Source organism: Osmerus eperlanus, chromosome 18, assembly GCF_963692335.1.
Source record: "Osmerus eperlanus chromosome 18, fOsmEpe2.1, whole genome shotgun sequence".
NCBI classification, from domain to species: Eukaryota; Metazoa; Chordata; class Actinopteri; order Osmeriformes; family Osmeridae; genus Osmerus; species Osmerus eperlanus.
In genome coordinates this window covers 8,968,260-8,988,712 of record NC_085035.1, presented here as the reverse complement: position 1 = coordinate 8,988,712, position 20,453 = coordinate 8,968,260, and the positions used below count along the sequence as shown (strand labels likewise).

General features: G+C 42.0%; 1 protein-coding gene across 1 annotated transcript in view; it reads right to left on the bottom strand.

Annotated features, from left to right (window-relative positions):
- LOC134039089 (fibrillin-2) overlaps nt 1-20,453 on the bottom strand; it is a 97,704-nt gene that overhangs the window by 23,916 nt on the left and 53,335 nt on the right. Inside the window, exons 21-40 of the mRNA XM_062484838.1 lie at nt 20,095-20,232; nt 15,211-15,261; nt 14,264-14,389; nt 13,758-13,982; nt 13,349-13,474; nt 13,055-13,183; nt 12,750-12,875; nt 11,652-11,777; nt 11,372-11,494; nt 10,295-10,420; nt 9,699-9,824; nt 8,925-9,047; nt 7,816-7,938; nt 7,360-7,485; nt 4,846-4,968; nt 1,900-2,022; nt 1,438-1,599; nt 1,128-1,196; nt 831-956; nt 411-536 (exon numbers count right to left, since the gene is read on the bottom strand). Coding sequence (XP_062340822.1) covers nt 411-536; nt 831-956; nt 1,128-1,196; nt 1,438-1,599; nt 1,900-2,022; nt 4,846-4,968; nt 7,360-7,485; nt 7,816-7,938; nt 8,925-9,047; nt 9,699-9,824; nt 10,295-10,420; nt 11,372-11,494; nt 11,652-11,777; nt 12,750-12,875; nt 13,055-13,183; nt 13,349-13,474; nt 13,758-13,982; nt 14,264-14,389; nt 15,211-15,261; nt 20,095-20,232 — 2,523 coding nt within the window. The remainder of the gene's footprint in view (nt 1-410; nt 537-830; nt 957-1,127; nt 1,197-1,437; nt 1,600-1,899; nt 2,023-4,845; nt 4,969-7,359; nt 7,486-7,815; nt 7,939-8,924; nt 9,048-9,698; nt 9,825-10,294; nt 10,421-11,371; nt 11,495-11,651; nt 11,778-12,749; nt 12,876-13,054; nt 13,184-13,348; nt 13,475-13,757; nt 13,983-14,263; nt 14,390-15,210; nt 15,262-20,094; nt 20,233-20,453) is intronic.

The following is a 20,453-nucleotide window of genomic DNA, read 5'->3' as shown; positions in this document are numbered from 1 at the left end:
GTATCGAGATTAGAGAATTACAATTTGACAACCACTCGTCACTCACTACTCAACCCTTGATTTGCCAAATGTGCGCCCCACGAGCTGCAAAGTTATTTATGCATTTAGCAGACAGCAAAACATATGAAGGATGTTAACTTTTACAATGCAAATTTTTTTTTCAATCAATAATTTGCAGTGGCCCGATCGGGCCAGTGAGTTGCTAGTTTAACTGTCCCGACGTTACTTTTTACTTGCCCCGGGCCATCGTTATTGTCGAGCCCTGGTAAACTATACGAAGACAACTGATCCAAGTTTATGACACCTACAATGAGCTGCATCTGCAGTAAACTGAACTGAGTATTTAAGGGGTGAGATTGGATTTGTATTACTTAGACAGGAGACTCATGGGCCTAAAGGTTGCAACTCACCCATACAATTGTTGCCCCCATTGACCTGTATGTACTCCTGAGGGCAAACACAAGTGTAGTTCCCCAGGGTGTTATAGCAGGTGCCCGGACCGCATATCCCAGGATTCACCACACACTCATCTATGTCTGCAAATGGGGCATATGAGAAGAAATCGCTATAGCCATGAGAAGGGAAAAGAAGGCAGATTGCCGTTTTCATTTACAATGACATCCGTCTCGTTGTGATATTTCAAATTATTTTTAAGATTTTAGATTTTATTAAGGTCTCATTTATACTGAAAGCAGCCAAGCCACATAGATAATATTTCTGAGAAAAAGAATCTCTCACAAAAAAAATTATAAACAATCTCCTAATCCACAGCGTGGCTGCACAAACTAATATTGGGTAGAGACAGGTGTGTGAAGTCAACATTGTTTCACCTTTACAGATGCGGCTCTCTGCGTTGAGGTAGTATCCAGAGGGACAGTCACACTGGAAGCTGCCAAAGGTGTTGACACAGTTCCCTCCCTGACACAGGCCCGGCAGCTCCTGGCACTCATCTATATCTGGGGAGTTGAAGACATAAAAGATGAGCATCAGTATGATGCACTGAGCAAAAAATATCCAGTTAGTTATTTTCTTATTTAACAAACAAACCCCAAAAATCACTCAAACTACAGTATAGATTTTTTAAGGACAATAAAGTGCACTGAGGTGTTTACGGTGGAAATGGCTACCTTCTAGTATGATAGTAATGGGGTTGGGTCGGAATCCCTCCCCTCCTGGACAGAGCGTATTGTAGTCTGCTGAAAGACAATGTAGCAGTTCAAATCAGCAGGGAGTACCACTTCAACTGTACCTTCCAAATGGAATTCAGGAGGGCATACAGTAGGGTCCACGATTCAGTCAATGTAGTGCGAGATTTATTGTGTACTGAAGAGCAATTGCTCCTGAACGCTACAGAGAGAAGAGTCAAAATTGTACACGGGGGAAATAAAAAAGAAAGAAAGAATCTATGGTGTAAGCAAAGCATGTGTTGGAGCTTACAGGTGTTGGCGGCAGGGCAGAGTTCACAGGGGTTTCCCCAGGCACGTCCCAGGGAGCAGCAGCAGGACGAGCGGCTGACGCTGACCCCCACCTCCACACTGCAGGAGAGCTTGCCCTGGCCCCAGGAGCCATGCTCAAGGAAGCAGTTACCCACGCGGGTGTCTAAGAGGGGGAGGGATCACATGAAAATCGAAATTGACAAAGGACTCGTTTATTGCTATCCCATTACAGTTTTGCTACTTACAAAGAGTTCCAATGATGTTGATGAAAAGATTGACACCCAAATAACTTTTGTTGGGACACTAAACTGTAGATTATTTCAAGTTCAAGTTTAAAATATCTTCTCTATTTGATGAAAGTAAAACTCCATAAGGGTTTGACAAATGGCACTATGAATTTATTACACATGCATGAAGTGATATGAAGGATATTTTTCTTGTGATGTGATGTCCTCACACTTACCTACACAGCCTACCCCAGTGGGGTTCAATTCAAAGTCTGGAGGGCAGTTACACTCGTAGGAGCCCGGGGTGTTAACACATAGGCCGTTCACACAGTTGATGGGGTCCAGGCACTCATCCACGTCTAGGATATAAAATCACACACCCATGCATACACCCGTGAACACAAAGATGCATGCACACAGGCACACACAGACATTCACACACATTTTCCATCACCTTCAAAACTGTTCCTACATCCTCCAACAATCTATAAACCATCAAATAGGAGATTACAAAGGCAGGGCTTGAAATCTATTTTGGTCCCATATGCTCCCGAAGTTGTACAGTTAGGTCCATAAATATTTGGACATTGACACAATTTTCATCATTTTGGCTCTGTATACCACCACAATGGATTTGAAATGAAACAATCAAGATATGCTTTAAGTGCAGACTTTCAGCTTTAATTTCAGGGTATTTACATCCAAATCAGGTGAACGGTGTAGGAATTACAACACATTTGATATGTGGCCCCCCCCTTTTTAAGGGACCAAAAGTAATTGGACAATTGGCTGCTCAGCTGTTCCATGGCCAGGTGTATGTTATTCCTTCATGGGAGTTCGTTATTTCATTGACAAGGAGCAGATAAAAGGTCTAGAGTTCATTTCAAGTATGGTATTTGTGTTTGGAATCTGTTGCTGTCAACTCTCAATATGAAGTCCAAAGAGCTGTCACCATCAGTGAAGCAAGCCATCGTTAGGCTGTAAAATCAAAACAAACCTATCAGAGAGATAGCAAAAACATTAGGTGTGGCCAAATCAACTGTTTGGTACATTCTTAAAAAGAAAGAACGCACTGGTGAGCTCAGCAACATCAAAAGACCCGGAAGACCACGGAAAACAACTGTGGTGGATGACAGAAGAATTCTTTCCCTGGTGAAGAAAAACCCCTTCACAACAGTTGGCCAGATCAAGAACACTCTCCAGGAGGTAGGCGTATCTGTGTCAAAGTCAACAATTAAGAGAAGACTTCACCAGAGTAAATACAGAGGGTTCACCACAAGATGTAAACCATTGGTGAGTCTCAAAAACAGGAAGACCAGATTAGAGTTTGCCAAAAAACATCTAAAAGAGCCTGTACAGTTCTGGAACAACATCCTATGGACAGATGAGACCAAGATCAACTTGTACCAGAATGATGGGAAGAGAAGAGTATGGAGAAGGGAAGGAACTGCTCATGATCCAAAGCATACCACCTCATCAGTGAAGCATGGTGGAGGTAGTGTTATGGCGTGGGCATGTATGGCTGCCAATGGAACTGGTTCCCTTGTATTTATCGATGATGTGACTGCTGACAAAAGCAGTAGGATGAATTCTGAAGTGTTTCGGGCAATATTATCTGCTCAGATTCAGCCAAATGCTTCAGAACTCATAGGACGGCGCTTCACAGTGCAGATGGACAATGACCCGAAGCATACTGCGAAAGCAACCAAAGAGTTTTTTAAGGCAAAGAAGTAGAATGTTCTGCAATGGCCAAGTCAATCACCTGACCTAAATCCAATTGAGAATGCATTTCACTTGCTAAAGACAAAACTGAAGGGAAAATGGCCCAAGAACAAGCAGGAACTGAAGATAGTTGCAATAGAGGCCTGGCAGAGCATCACCAGGGACGAAACCCAGCGTCTGGTGATGTCTATGGGTTCCAGACTTCAGGCTGTCATTGACTGCAAAGGATTTGCAACCAAGTATTAAAAGTGACAATTAGATTTATGATTATGTTAGTTTGTCCAATTATTTTTGGTCCCTTAAAAGGGGGGGGGGCCACATATAAAATGTGTTGTAATTCCTACACCGTTCACCTGATTTGGATGTAAATACCCTGAAATTAAAGCTGAAAGTCTGCACTTAAAGCACATCTTGATTGTTTCATTTCAAATCCATTGTGGTGGTATACAGAGCCAAAATGATGAAAATTGTGTCAATGTCCAAATATTTATGGACCTAACTGTATCTGTGCGACCTCAGAAAATATTTGGGAGCATTTGTGCGAGTGCAAATCATTGTTATGGTGCGACCTGTTTTAATTTCTTCTAAAACACTTGGTAATTAGGCTACAGGCACAGTATGTGCCTGCTGTGAGCTGATACAGTGACCAGTCTACCGTTCTATCCAACGTTACATAACCAGTTAAACTTCATATTTACGTTCTTAACTTTAATGCAGATTTTCGATCTTAACATAACAAAAATGGGTGGGTATGGCAGGTGATACACTATGTGTTTGATCAGTGAGATGAGTGTACAGTCTTGGCCATAAGTTTTGGCAATGACAAATGTTGTGTTTTGCAAAGTTTGCTGGTTCAGTATTTTAGGAATATGTTCTCACATGTTTCTATAGAATACAATAAGGCACATTTCATATTTTTTTAAGCTTTTTTGGGGGCGAAAACTTTCAATATATGCAAATAGTCCCCTCCTTTACAGCAGTCAATCTGCTCTTAAAATCCAATCAGAATGATAGTGATTTCACACTTTCCCCTGTGCTGGTGATATGACTTACTGAAATTATGTTAGCAGTCATTTTATGCCAAGGCCCAGCAAGCTTTGCAAACACAAAATGTATGTCGCTCCCAATACTTTTGGCCCCGGCTGTACAGTTTAAACTCCATGACCAAACCCATCTCACTACTGTTTAAAACCTACAGACTTCAGAGGGCAGAGACGCCCAATAACCCACAACACAGGTCAGGGTCAGCGTCATACTTCCCAGTACTAATCTGAAGCAGGTCAAATATAGGTGTGTCTGTGTGAAGGGAAGATGGGAACTCACAGTGCGGTAATATAGGAAAGAAAAATGGCTGTCAACTGGAATGTGTCTGTGTGCAGGTGCGTCTGAATTTCAGAAAAAGAGAGATCCAGAGCAGTGTGTGTGTGAGAGAGGAGAAAGCAAGAGAGAGATATAGTTACCTGTACAGTTGCCTCCAGATCGGTCCAGCTCGTAGCCATCGTTGCAGATACAGCGGAACATGCCTGGGATGTTCTTACAGGTTCCAAACACACAGATGTTCTGGAAGGAACATTCATCAATATCTGGGACAGGACAAAACAAAGGGCCATTTGTGTGATTATGTACTATGTTGTTAAAGCAGACACTCTTTTAACAACATTGTAGCTTGCTATCTTGAGAAAGATTTAAAGGCAGGGGATCTAATGTTGTTGAGAAGCACATTTTTGTTGTTTTTTGATTGGACGGGCTACCTGTCTGTCTACCAACCTACTTGCGCGCACTCTGCCCCTTCACTCAATGCGCATTACTGTAGTTTTGTGGGAGTGGCTTTGAAGGGATGGGGTGGGATATTTTGTTTTGAATCGTGTCAAACAGAAGCTAAAATAGCTAGCTTCGCAAAATTTGGAGTAGCATGAACCTCCAGAATTTGCCTACCCCAGCTTAAATCCTGGAGGGCAATGACCCTCTGTTCCATAAGGGGGCGAAAAACAGACATGACCACACGCTTCCTCATGTGTTGGCGCATTTCCTCTACACAGACACAGACGGACAAACAAACACAGTTCATGCTTCCCTCCATATCTATGATAAGGTTTGGATGGGTTTCATGTGATGCTTGGTCTCATGTCACAGAAAGCTTCAATGTGTGTCTTGTGCTCGTCTGGGTGTGTTTTCAACATCGACAAACGGTGAGACCATGCCACAGTGCACTCCCTATACCCAACTTGCTGTCTCCGGGACAACACATGATGTCTTTCATAAAGACTCACATCCTCAACTAAATCTGAATCAGCAGGAACGAAAAGCATCTAAATATAACCATAGCCATGCAGTAAGGTATACAGTAAGTCACAGATGTCCTGAAGTCTTGTGTTTCTCATTAGCAAAAACAGTGTTATAGCCCTGTTTGCTTCCTGACTACAGTTTCTACAGTATGCACTACCGTATTTTTCGGAAAATAAGCTGCATTTTCTATAAACCACACCCCACCAGAATGGGAGCTTTGTGTTTGTAAATCTGAGTATAAACCGCACTGGAATATATGCCGCACTTGATACGGTGGTGTCGCCCAACTGGTTTCCACGCTAACTGGTTCCCCAGCTGTGCGTTCACATCAGTCTTCCTCTATCACCTGATTCGTCACAAATTCACCAACATATTACTGGTGATTTTCAAGTCGGATCGCATATTTGCTGCAGCGAATATGAAAGTATAGGCTACGTGCGCACTACATTACATCCATTCACAACAAAATAATTGGAGACAAAATAAAACATTTGCAGGCTCGCATGAAGTGGGATTCGATCACACTAGAGCAAAAACACGCATTACACCAAAGCCCATTGCTTTACACTGCGAGCTATTCTAGCTCATAAAAGATCAACTAAATCGTTACGTATTTATTAACTACGTTGGCCTTCAGGAAACGTCTTGTTTTGGCTTCTTCTAAAACAACTGGTTCCCATAGACACTACCCGAATGTAGGCTACTAATCACGTATTTGGGGTTGTTTCGAGGCTGTAGCCGTATTTTCTACGACATCACAGCTCCTTCTGACACCACATATTAAAAATTCATACTAAGAACGTCGCTGCTAACCCAGAAAATACGATCAAAATAGCCTACGCGTAACCCTTTGAAACACAACATGGGTCTATTCGTTTCCTATGCGATTTCGTGTATGGCTGAGTGTTTCTTCGCTATATCTTTTGAAATCAATTAATTCCACAATTTTATATTCTGAACAAATGCAGTGAGCACTACATTACAGCCATTCACGCCATAATAAATGGAAGTTAAGAAAAATTAAATATTCGAGTGGGATTCGATCCCACGAGCAAAAACACATCCATCCTTGAAGTCCATTGCATTACACCGCGAGCTACTGAAGCACATGGGAATTTTGGTCATTTAGTCACAGATTTATTAAATACGTTGTCCTTCAGGCAACATGTTGTTTTGGTTCTTCTGAAATAACTACCATAGACACTACCCGAATGTAGGCTACTCATCACGTATTTTGGGTTGTCTCGAGGCAATATATAGCCATATTTACCACGATATCACAGCCTCTTAATGACACCACATACTGAAAAGTAATACTTAGATCGTCGCTGACAATATCAACTTAAATGCGAACACTGCCGAGTAGTAGCCTAGCCTATACATGTAGTAATATTCTACCCGCAACACAGTATTTCTACTGTTGTTTGTGGTATAAGCCGCATCGAAATATAAGCCTCACCAAGAAAAATTTAAAATCGTGGGTATAAACTGCGTCTTTATTTCCGAAAAATATGGTACATTTCAGGGTGCATGGAGATACCAGATTACTTGGGTATCGTGCACCAGGATGAACAAAATAACATACAACAATTTAGGCATCCCAGGTGTCACTTGTGCCATTTTCTGATTCACAGTAGGTAATGATGGAAAATGATTAATTAATTAAAAAATTATACTGAGCATCAGACCTTGGCAGGTACGTCTGTCAGTGGCGGGAGTGAAGCCCATCTCACAGTCGCAGCGGTAGCCCCCCGGGGCGTTTAGACACTGGCCATTCTCGCACAGGTCCACGTTATCCGCACACTCGTCCATGTCTACAGGAACAAGAGCCGGGGGGGTGGAAGGATGAGTGGGGTGTGCACAGCATTGACATTCCTTTTTTCTGGGTTTATTTAAGAGTATAATAAATCCATATATCCAGAAATATATTTTGGCATAAGAATGTGCAGGGGTCTCTGTGTTGGGGTGCCTGTGTGTCACAGTATGTATGAGTGAGTAAAGCCATTGTTTGTGTATCTGTGTTTGTTTGTGTATGTATGCAAAAGAGCAGACAGAGCATTGTGTGTGTGTGTGTACTGTATGTACAGTATGGTGTGCCTGACCCACACAGTGTGGGTGTGTGGGTGTGTATGTGCATGTATTACCTGCACAGTTGTATCCATCTCCAGTGAAGCCCTCAGCACAGGAGCAACGGTAGGATCCTGGAGTGTTCAGACACTTGGCATTTACGCTGCAGTGGTGTGTCGCGTTGTTACACTCATCCAAGTCTTAAAACACAACCATTCACACAACCAGTGAATTATATTAAATAAATGGTTTATGAAGTGCTGTTCTGTGCATGGTTCCTTTCAATTCAGGTGATGTGTTTCTCTGAAATGTAATCCCACCCCATCTGAGAATTTCAGCAAATGTGTCGCATTTGGATTGAATGCCCAGAGCTCTGGCCTAATACTCAGAATTCAGGCCTACTGCACACTAGTTCCTCTTTCCTTTGCACTCTCCATCAGTGCAATTTGGGATTTCTTTCAAGAAAATGTATTATGTTTAGATAATTCTGTTATGATATGAATTGGACGAGGTGACTGGCAAATAAACTATCCGCCTCAGTATATTAAGGTGTTTCTTAACCATCATTCTCACATGGACATTTATTTCTAAGCAGACAGCTAAAACCAGTTAAGCTATTTCAGACAGAGTGTAGAGTGTGAGTCAGGCCACAGTGACTTGTTGAACTCCCTCCTAATCTCAGAAAAAAGGGAAACCAGATCAACTGAAATCTCTGCGATGCATCTCCAGTCCTCTTTCATACCAGACTTAACATGCAGCTGGGCGCTGTCTGTTTCTTTCTCCGTCTGTCTCTCTTCCTCTCTCTCTTTTGTCTGGTCTCTATCTGTACTGTCTCCTTTTGGATTTCGCAGTTTGAATGCTTTAATCCAAAAATACTGTCTTTTCTGGCCTGCTTCTTTATCTTTTCTCTTATCCTGTTTGGTCTCCAAGTCTTCCTCTAGTCAAGTCTGCAAACCTGCTCTAAAAGTACAGAGAAAAAGGAAGGTTTTTGTCAAACCGCTTCCAATGGATTGGGGCTGAAAAAATGGCCTAAACAATGTACAGTATTCTTACATTTCTATCCATAAATTGTCCATATCTATGCACCTCAGCTTTTTTTTTTAACACACACATACAATGGATTGAGGGACATCTAAAGGCTCACTTCAGGAAAAATATTGTCTATGTTCAGGCTGGTGCGACCTACCTGTGCACTTGACACCGTTGCCCATCCAGCCTTCACGACATGAGCACCTGAAGGCCCCTGGGGTGTTGACACAAGTAGCGTGGATATCACAGTTGTGGGCCCCAACCTCACACTCGTCCATATCTATATAGAGAGAGTAGCAGGATAGGGAGCGATAAGTGAGAGAGAGCCTAATTTACTGTCAAATACACATCAATCTACATAAAAAATTCCTTTCAAGGGCCCTGAGGTTGTTTGTGAGAGAAAACTGTTGAAAGTGTGAAATCAAGTCATTTTAAGTTCAAAAACAATAGTTCTGTATTTAAACATTATTTTGAATGAGTCCCAAAACTCCCATGTCATGTTACCATGAGCCCAAAGCGTGGTCCTCAAATATATTTAACATGTGTAATGATGAAGTGCTTAAAAGCCAACATGGTTGTTAGGTTAATCCGGTAATAAATCTCTGAGAGATGAAGGGTTTCGGAGAAAGTTGTGTCGAGGTGCAAGGATGTAATTGATGGGGCACGGGGGGGAAGTGGAAGTAGAATAGTCCTGTTGGGTCCTGCATACTGACAGTAAAACTTGTCTTTCTTACACACAAATAAAGACACATACAAACACTGATGCACAAAGAGCAGAACAACATGCTTCAAGACGTACAGTACACACACTTCACACATCACATAAATGAACACAGAATTTGTGTGCACACACTGTACACACAACTTGTACAACTCAGAACTTTTCACTCGCGCCACACGTGCACACACACACACATATATACACACTCACCAGTGCAACCAGAGGTTCCCTTCTTAACAGAGTAGCCAGGCTGACAGTGGCAGATGAAGGACCCCTTGGTGTTCTCACACTCCCCATGCATACAGATGTTGGGGTTCAAGTCACACTCATTTACATCTAGATGATAGAGGGGAAGAGGGGGAGAGAGACAGAGTTAGAGGAAGGATGACAGGGAGTGCAAGAGAGAGAGAGAAACAGAGCGGGAAAGGTTGAGGGAGAGAGGTATAGATGAGAGAGAATTGAAGGCAAATATCAGATACTTGTTTTCATCAGATGTATTAGCATTCATCATATAGTGAATTCTATAAAGACAGATGGTTTGTGTGGTTTTCTGTGTACTGTAAACAGTAATGAATATGTTAATTGTCATTTAAATTAAAGGCTGATTTATGACTCCTAAAACTGCAGACTTTTGAAAACTCAACTACTGAGCTTAAGTTACAAACCGCAAAAGCCATTTGATCTATCCACGTGTGTGTGTGTGTGTGTGTGTGTATGCATGAATGCATGTCAGCACTCTGATGTGTGTGTGTGCTTTGATGCAATGGAAGTGTGCATTTGTGTGTATGAGTGTTTGTTGCCTGTACCTATGCAGGACTTCATGTCCATGGAGGCCATAAATCCATCATAGCAAAGGCAGTGGTACTCTCCGGGGACGTTGGTGCACTGTCCACCATTGCATACCTCAGGCTCCTCCTCACACTCATCCACATCTGGATAGACAGATATACAGACACGGAGGGCAAACATGAGGCAGGCGGAGGGCATGAGATGGAAGGAGGGACAGATATGAAAGGTGGGGGAGAGAATGGGAATGGAGGAGGGAGAGAGCAGGATAAGTAGTTGGAGAGAGGGAGGGAGACGGAGGACGAGAACAGGACAGAGAGAGAGATATGAGCAGACATGAAGGGTAAGAGAAAACATACCATGAGAGAGTTTGAATTCCACAGGTAATGGAAATATAGGCGGAAATACAAAAAATACAATAAAACTAAAAGAAACAAAAGAAAGATGATTAAAGGGAGAGTGAAAGTGCAAAATCATAAAAAAGAAGAGAAATAGACAGAAAGAGAGAAAGTGAGAGGAAAAGAGAACAGCTGGTGAGCAGCTGTCTCTCCTGGCAGGGCAAAAACGATGACTCATCATCCATCAGTGTCGGGTGTTTGAAGTCAGAGAGCGGGGTTATACCCAGTATTCTATAGACAATATACTTTTACTACATATCCATCACCTTCACTATCGGCTGAAATGGGTAGGATCCAACTGTCCAGGTGGCTACTGTACTGCATACCACACTGTTGACACTCTCCACAGTGTGTGTGTTGAGGTGCTCGAGAATGTACTGGTCACATTCTCCGGTAAACTAAAGAGGAGTCACTAAGCACTTTTCATGTAAAAAGTTCAGACTAAACAATGGTGTTTTGGCTTTCACTGTCAATTCGAAAATACCTGCTAGGATCTTGAGAACTTGTAAAAAATGTGTTCTGTTTGAACTTTCGTGCCTTCGCAGTTGGTCAATCTTCAATCTAGACTTTGTTTACTATAACTATCAAAAGAAGGCACACTTTGATTCTGAGATTCAGAAGGTGTGCCTGTGTGTGTGTGTGTGTGTGTGTGTGGATTTTTTGTTTGTGTGCCTCATGCAAGCGTGTGTATTTGTGTACCTGCACAGCTCCTCAGGTCAGGCATAAGTGAGTAGCCTGTGCTGCAGCTGCACTCATAGCTTCCCTCAGAGTTGGTGCAGTGGAGGTCACAGCCTCCGTTCTCTATGGTGCACTCATCAATATCTGGTAGTGACACACGCACACACACAGAGACACCATCAGGCACACACAAAACACATATGCATATTTACCTTTTACATCACAATTGCGAGAAGACCTATGATGAAAACGTATAAAGATTCAATATGACTGTGGCCATCAAAAAATGTTCTTTCCATACCTGCACAGCCCCGCCTGTCCAGGGTTGCCTGGTAACCAGAGTCACATAAGCAATGGTAGGTGCCTGCAACATTCACACACTTTCCATGCTTGCAAAGATTGTTGCTCAGCTCGCACTCGTTCACATCTGAGAAGAAATACGTAAGCATATTACAAGTAAAGTTACAATGTATGATTGTAGATATTATAGCTAGTGTACATTAGCTATAAATAAGAAAACATAATACTGTTCTACATAATGACCTCTTCTTATCTGCTTTCAAAACAATAACCAGTTTTGAGAAATAACACAGATTCCTAAGACTGTGACAGCTAATCTACTCAAACTTTACAACCCATAGCATTTCCCAGAGAGAATCCAAGCATTGCCTGAATCACTCAATGGCCAGTCTTGCCTATGACTTCTGATGCAAAATGAATGACAGCATCAATATTAAACTGAGTCTTGTATAATTTACCAATTAGGGACTTTGAAGCGTCAGTATGAGTTAATACATTCGTTGCACATACTTGTACAATATGTACTCGTCAAGTGTTCTGTGTTAATTGTGTGTGCTGCAAGGCTGTTTAATATAGGATATTTATGTTGTTCGGTGACTTGTTATTGGTTTATAACATACAACAAATGTTTATTATAAGCAGGGTTTCTTCAAGCCTGACGTCATAATTCTAGTCAGAATATGAGTCTGATACCGCTCCGTTGGGCTGTGAGTATGGGGCGTGTTTCAACCGAACCCGGAAAAAAATGCCTCTTCACTCAATTGGATAGACCTACAACCAATCCGAGCAACGTAGTATGTTGTTTGTTGAAAACAAATTCAACCCAAGCACTCTTTGGTGATGTGGTTGATTACGTTACCGTTGATCATCTGTCCATCATCGTATAAAGCCCGCCCTGACAATTTGATTGTTCCGAACAGCTCTTGTTCGGACATAGTTTTTCCCCAACCGAGTGACCCCAGACCCAACTTCCCGACCCAATTTTTTTGTGGGCGGGCTAAGTTTGGCTGGCACCCAGGCTAGGTTTCCTCATGGACCTTTACTTGACTTAAAACCTAACACATGTATTTTTGGCAGTGGTGATTGGTGAGTTCCTCACCCTCACAAGCTGCCCCGTCAGTAGACAGCTGGTGCCCTGAGGGGCACACACACTCGTAGCTGCCTTCTGTGTTCTCACAGGAGCCCCCGCGGCACAGCGACGGGTCCTGCTCACACTCGTCAACGTCTGAGAACACACATCGACAAGACAAGGTTTGTCAGCATACTTTGGTTGTGCGAGATTGAAAAGGGGAACAGAGAAATGAACAGGTATTGGTGAAGGTGTGTGTGTGTGTGTGGGGGGGGGGGGGGGTTAGAGAGAGAGAGGCTGCAAGGCAAAGAGTAAGACATACAGGGACTACTCACCCATGCAGTTCTTCATCATCATGAAGCCACTCTCATAGCCCTGGTGGCACTCACACTCAAAGCTTCCTGGGGTGTTGACGCAAGCCCCTTGACCACACAGGTCAGGAGAGATATGGCACTCATCGATATCTGTATAGGACCATGGGTATGGGCAAACCACAGGTATAGAATGGTTTGTGTGTAATGTATTGATTGTATATGGTAGGCTACTTAAATATCTTATGATATTGTATCACATTAGTTTCTATATAAGTTAGTCCTATCAACAACTAAACGTGTAAGATACAGTCTAACCTGTACAGTTGCGTTCCTCCATGTCAAGGGCGAAGCCGCCATCGCAGCGACACCTGAAGCTCCCAATGGTGTTCCGACACTTTCCATGAGTACAAATACTGGGAAATACCTTGCATTCATTGACATCTGCAGAGGACAGATTTAACTTTACACAACAAAATACACAACACAACAACAGCACAACACAAGTTTTTATACTTGATTAATAAGAAATACAAGAAATTATCCATATAATAAAACACCCAATAAATGTAACATTTTTATAAATATTTCACTGTCATACACATTAAAACCCTTGCTCTCTACACCAGCCCCCACCCCTCCTCATTTCTAAATTTAACAGAAAGCTCTGAGCAAATCTATAGAATACTAGCTGGCCAGGTCAAGTTTAGTAAGAAAACAGATGTACCTTTATAAAAGGGCCGACCGGTGAGTACATCTCGATTGGCAAAGCCTGGCCCCCGTGGGCACAGGGCCTCATACTGTCTGGTGCCTGGCTCGGGGCATGCCTCACACTCTTTCCCCCAGGCGGCACCTACCGTGCAGCAGCAGGCATCCATGCGGAAGCGTCCGGGCACAGGCTTGGTGCACAAATCCTCATCATACGTCAGGTAGCAGTGCTCTGAGCGAATGTCTACGAAATGGGGGAATTGAAGTTTAGGTTTGATGGAATATCAGCAAGGAAGGTGATGCCACCGAACAACTGACAAAATAACTTTGGCACCAAACTTCTACAGTTTCTAACAAATATAATCATCATAAAAATTAAATCTCAATACAAGCAACTCACTTAATCAAACTATCTAGGAACAAACATCACTATCTCCCTTGTCAAGCAGTCTCATGTCAACACCAACAAAGACCATAAACTGAAAACAACCTTGGATTCAGTTTAAGATTCAGATTATTACATACCTACACACACCCGGCCAGTGAAGTCCAGTGTAAGACCCTCGGGACACTGGCACTTAAAGGAGCCCTTAGTGTTAACACAGCGCCCGTTGGGACACACGCCTGGGAAGACTTCACACTCATTTACATCTGCAAAAACAATAATATGTGAGAAACATTTCTGTGACTACAAGAAGAGAGATTTCCACTGAATACGGACACATCAGCTTCCAGAAGGGCAAAACACTAAGCCTTTAAACAGTGAAAGACCATATGTTGGTGTTGGAAGTTCATTTTGACTAGACAGAACAGACTGAAAATAAATCTACATTGTAATAGATTAATACAAGTTTCTTTAAATTCATAACTTCTCCAACGCTAATGTTAGACAGATTTTTTTAAATGTACAATTCCACACACAACCAACTTATTGTTCTGTAAGTAAACACTTACATTGTTCTGTAAGTAAACTTATTGTTCTGTAAGTAAACACACTACCTCATTCCAAAGCTATGACAAGACCTGTTGATGGATGAATAGTTCTAGTTCAAGTCTTTTATTGTCAGATGCACAGAACAACACAAGGTCAGAATAGGGGTTGATGGGGATGGAAAATGATTATACCCTTTATATGGAGTACATCATGTCCTCATGTCGACAATTTGTATTTTCAAGATTGGAAAATATCCAAAGTAACTGTTTTTGGTCAAAGAGTGAAAGGATGTTGACCCTGAAAAGTCTGAGGTAATATACTTTTATTCACCACAATCTGTAGTTTATTTGTCTTTGTAAAGAGCATAGAAGTTCTGTCACATGCCCGTCAAATGAAAATGGGGTTAATTTCAGTTGACTTGAGTTTAAGGAGGCTACCAGGTAACCAGGGACTCCTCCTCAAAGAGTCATGTGTCAACACAGAAATAGTGAGCTCACTTGGCATCTTCAAAAACACATTCAACAAAGAGAAAGGTTACCTTCACATTTGACTCCTCGTGGCCTGGCATAGCCTCTGGAACAGATGGGATCTTGGAGAAGAAAAAAAATCTTAATGTGAAATGTCAAAGCCATTAACTCACCAGAGGTCTCATTTCATGACTGAGTTGTCCAGCTCCCATATTAAAAAGTGTAATAAAAAAAAAAAATTGAAATAGGGGCCACGGTTCAAATCACAAGTGCAACCAGAACTAGAATAGGGGTAGAAATGCAAGAGTGAAAAGGGATGAAAAGGGAACACTGTGCTTTGGGGTTAAATATGCACTGGTAGAAATAAAGAAGTGGAGCTAAGAAAATAACTGATATTTACAGTGTGATAAATTAGCCTGCATAAAACTATCAAATCTTCCTGAAAGGAGTAATTTGTGGTGCACCATAAGTAAGTTAGTAAGTAAGTAAGTAAAGTTTATTTGTATAGCACCTCTCACTGATAAAAATCACAAAGTGCTTCACAACAAAATGCAATACAACACCACAACTTAAGACACGAACATTTTAAATAGAAAACATAACAAACAACCATAAAAAACCCTTGACTAACTAAAAGCCTGTTTGAATAGCAGAGTCTTCAATTGCTTTTTAAAAGATTCAACAGAAGTCACACAATGTAGAAAGGGAGGCAAAAAAATCCACAGCCTAGGAGCCACTGCTCGGAATGATTGATCCCCTCTAGTTTTAAAATGAGTGCAGGGAACCAATAATAGCTTCTGACCTAATGACCTCAGACTACGAGTGGGAGTATGAAGCTGTATCAAGTCAGAGATGTAGGGAGCAACTTGGCCATGCAGGGCTCTAAAGGTAAGGACCTGGGGCCTCATGTATAAACGTTGGGTACGAGAATGTGCGGGCCGTCCGCAAAGTCTTGTCTGGCTCTGTAACTGGGTGAATTCTAACTGAAGTGCCGAAACTCACCAAACATTACAAAATAAAGTTTCCACTACAGTTACTGTCATACGTCTATGACGTTGACTATTCAAAACACATAATTACCTCCGCTAATAAAAGTTTAATCATTGATGTGGATTATTCATCAAAATGCCAAAACCCAAACGGGAAATGCTATTAACTGTTTAATCCACCACCACTTAATAACTTCTGTTAAACTTGAGGGTGTCAAACGAACGACAAAATCACTCAGGAAATGCATGTCACCCTCTGTATATGGTTAATATTGCACGCTGCACGTATTATTTACTACAGATGAAATAAATACTCGCTGGGCTGTGCAACTACAAGATTGGCATGAGAAAATGCAATTGTCTCTGTGAGCCTGGCTCATTCATGACCATTTCTTCTTAATTTCTGCAATGGTCCGGTTCTCCGAACCCACAGCATTTCACGGCCCTAGTGACAGTTTTCCACTCCACGACTTGCTTTTGTTGACAGGCCACCAAACAGGACACATTTCCTCGCCTCCACCACTGTTGTTAGAACCTCGATCTCACATTCTGCGAAAATATTTATTTTTTGCGTGTTTAGCCATTTTAATTTAGACAAAGAAATGACCTCAGGGGCGCATTTATAGGCCATCGAGCATATTCATTTATGGGAAGAGGCAAGGCGGGTTCAGTGGCTCGTTCATGTGCGGGCAATCTCAAGTTGATTGTGATTTATAAAGGAAAGGTGCGCAGGACCGAGCGTACGACCGTTTTTATACATGTGAATATTTCTGTGCGTAGGTACTTTTCAAGTTTTGGCCGTACGCCATCTTCTGGTATGTAAGCTGCGCAATCTTTTATACATGAGGCCCCAGGATTTTAAATTGAATTCTATACTGGACAGGTGTGATGTGTGCTCTTTTGTTAATATGAATTAAAAGCTTTGCAGCAGAGTTCTGAACAGCCTGGAGATGGTCAAGCTCCTTCTTACTCAAACAGGTTAATAGACCATTACAGTAATCTAAACGAGAGGAAATACAAGCATGAATAATCATCTCCAAATCACCCTTTGACACTTGTGTTCTTAATTTGGAAATATTCCTCAGTTGGAGTGATGCCCCAAGGACATAGCTGAATCAAACACTACACCTAAGCTCCTGAGGCTCGGCTGGACAGATGAGCCTAAGGGTGCTTTCACACCTATTAGTCCGTTTGCTTGGTCCGAATCAAGATGAGTTGCTACTTTTTTGAATTTTTCATTAGGTCCGGTTAGTTTTCACACGGTTCTGTTTAAGTGAACCAACGTTTGTAAAAAAATATTTTTAAAAAAAGCTGACGTTTGTCAAAAACAATGACACGTGGTCATACAGGTTGTTAATTTATTGGACAGAAAATGTGTGAGGGAAAATCGCTTCCTTGTACCTGGACAGCCCAAACGGACCATGGTCCGATTGAAACGGACCGAACATGTCAGGTGTGAAAGCACCCTAAGTCACCAATATGCTGCTTTATCTGAAGGATTCTACTTTCAGGGGAAATAATTACTGTTTCATCTGAGTTCAAAAGCAAAACGTTGCCACATAACCACTGTTTGATACTAGTCAAGCAGTTGATTAAAGAAGACAGTTTATAGAACTCAGTTTCCTTAACCTTTGTGTTATCTTCGGGTCGTTCTGACCCATCAGTCATTGTGACCCACCGTCGTATTGCGACAACTTTACCGCATACAAAAACAAAGTGAAGCATTTTCTTTTAACCGTTGGGCTGTCTCAGACCCCCCACATTGCGAAGGTTAAAAGAAAATTATTTTTATTTGATTTTGTATTGGGTAAAATTGGGTAAACACAACGATGGTTCGTTATGAACCTTTGGGTCATGTGACCCGAAGGCAGCACGAGGGTTAAACAAGTAGTACAATTGAATATCATCCGCATGCAGATGGTAAGATATGTCGCTTAATTGACTAATGATCTGTCCCAGAGGAAATATGTACAAGAAGAAGAGAATAGGTTCCAAGACAGAACCCTGAGGTACCCCACACAACAACTCTGCAGTTTCAGACATGACCTGATTCACATAAACACTGAAGCTTCTACCAGAAAGGTAGGATGAAAACCATTTGAAAACTGATACAGACATCCCAACCAGATCACAATCTATTGATCATAATATTATGATCAATAGAGTCAGAAGCAGATGAGAGGTCCAATAGTACTAAAACTGCATATTCCTTAGAGTCAGCTGATATAAGAATATCACTAAAAACTTAAAGTAGTGCAGTTTCCGTGGAATGATTTTTACAGAAACCAGACTGGAACTCGTGATTCTCTAGGAAAAGGGTGAGTTTCTCTGTTACAACTTTTTCTAGAATAGATGGGCATAAGGGCATATCATCATCATTAACTTGTCAGGGTTCGGAACACATTGCATTTGTCATCCTTTTGTCTTTGAGGGAAGACAAACATGACTATTTCTATAAAGCTTTTTGCGGCTTGTGGTTGTGGGGTTGTGGTTGACTACATTATTGGTCAACGATATTTGACCCAAAATCAGAGAGTGAATATCAAACTGTAGGGTTTATGTCAATAGAGGAATGACAAAAGCAGAGAGTTGTGATTGAATATTTACAGCACTGGGCAGTGTGTCAGACTACTTGAAAACATATAGGCACGTGTAGGGAGTCAGGTGGCTGAGCGGTGAGAGAATCGGGCTAGTAATCCGAAGGTTGCCAGTTCGATTCCCGGTCATGCCAACTGACGCTGTGTCCTTGGGAAAGACACTTCACCCTACTTGCCTCGGGGGAATGTCCCTGTACTTACTAATAAGTAATAAGAGCGTGGATAAGAGCGTCTGCTAAATGACTAAATGTAAATGTAAATGTGTAATCTTCTAACCACTGTTGTCATAGGGAAGGCATTAATTTGCCTTCTCTACAAACCAAGGTTAATCACTGACTGCATCACAGGCACTGTGCACTAGTATTCTAAATATTGTTGTAAGTGGCAGTTCTTACCCTAACCCTAACCCTACACAAACAATGATTCCTGGAATTGTAGATAGTATAGTATTGTAGATCTAAACTCACTCCTCACATTACAGCTATCCTAGCTGGTCGGCAGTGGCTAACCTGATAGATGCGGGTCACGGCAGCAATGTAACCGGTGGCTGAGCGGTTAGGGAATCGGGCTAGGAATCAGATTCCCCGACCGTGCCAAATGATGGTGTGCAAGGCACTTCACCCTACTTGCCTCGGGGGAATGTCCCTGTATTTACTGTAAGTCGCTCAGGATAAGAGTGTCTGCTAAATGACTAAATGTAAATGTAATGTAACAAACGTGATCATGCAAGCTTTGTTGATAGACACACACACATCCTCACTGCCCATCACAGGACTCGAACTCGGGCCCACCGACTCAGCAAACAACCAGCTACGCCAACAAAAAGCTAGATTCTCGCTGGCGCGGGTGATCAGTACTTTAGCCAATCCACATTGACTACACCGATAGTGACATTCAATGCTATGTAGGCTTTAGTGCCAGCTCAACATGGCTGAACGAGATCCATCGCGAAACTGGCGGATAATAATTTTTGGGGATCTCAAAGCGCATCAACCACTGCACCGCACGTCCTTGGGTCCTGAAACGGACACCTGCAACATTACACAAAAACGCCACCAAATTTAGAAACTTTTCTAAGGGTGCCATGACTGAAAAAAAGGTGTGAAACACTGCTCGAGATAATCGTACACTTCCCAAAATCCCTCTATAAAACCACACTGACAGAGATTCCTTGTATTATTGTAGAGATTTTGCCTCTGTACTCCAGAGTCTACATATATTTTTGACAGCCCTGACACCTAATGGAAGAGAAATAATCCACAGCTTGCAATAACGCACAACAAAATAGAGGATTAAGGGGGTCTACGATAATATCTGAGCACTACTGTATGGAAATGAAGAAAGGCTGTTAAATAGGAAGATTGCTTACCAATCTCACACTGCTCACAAGGACTGCCCCAGGCCGCTCCCAGGGTGGAACAGCACTCAGACTTAAGAGTGTCCCCATTGATGTTGACCTCGCAGCGGCCATCTTGGATGTTCAGCCAACAGGTCCCCTTCAGACTGTCTGTGGTGAGAAAACCATGGTTTTCATAAACACTTCTAGGCTAGTGGTCCTGTTCAGTAAGTATGGGAAGAAGATGATAATTCCCATGTCATCTATACTCTTAGATTTTTTTGTTGACAGATAGCCTTAATTGACATGGTAAAATATAGTACCATAGCATAATTAACTCAATGTTGTTTTAAAATGTCGGAAGCTCTTCACTATTTCTTGTCAATGCAAAA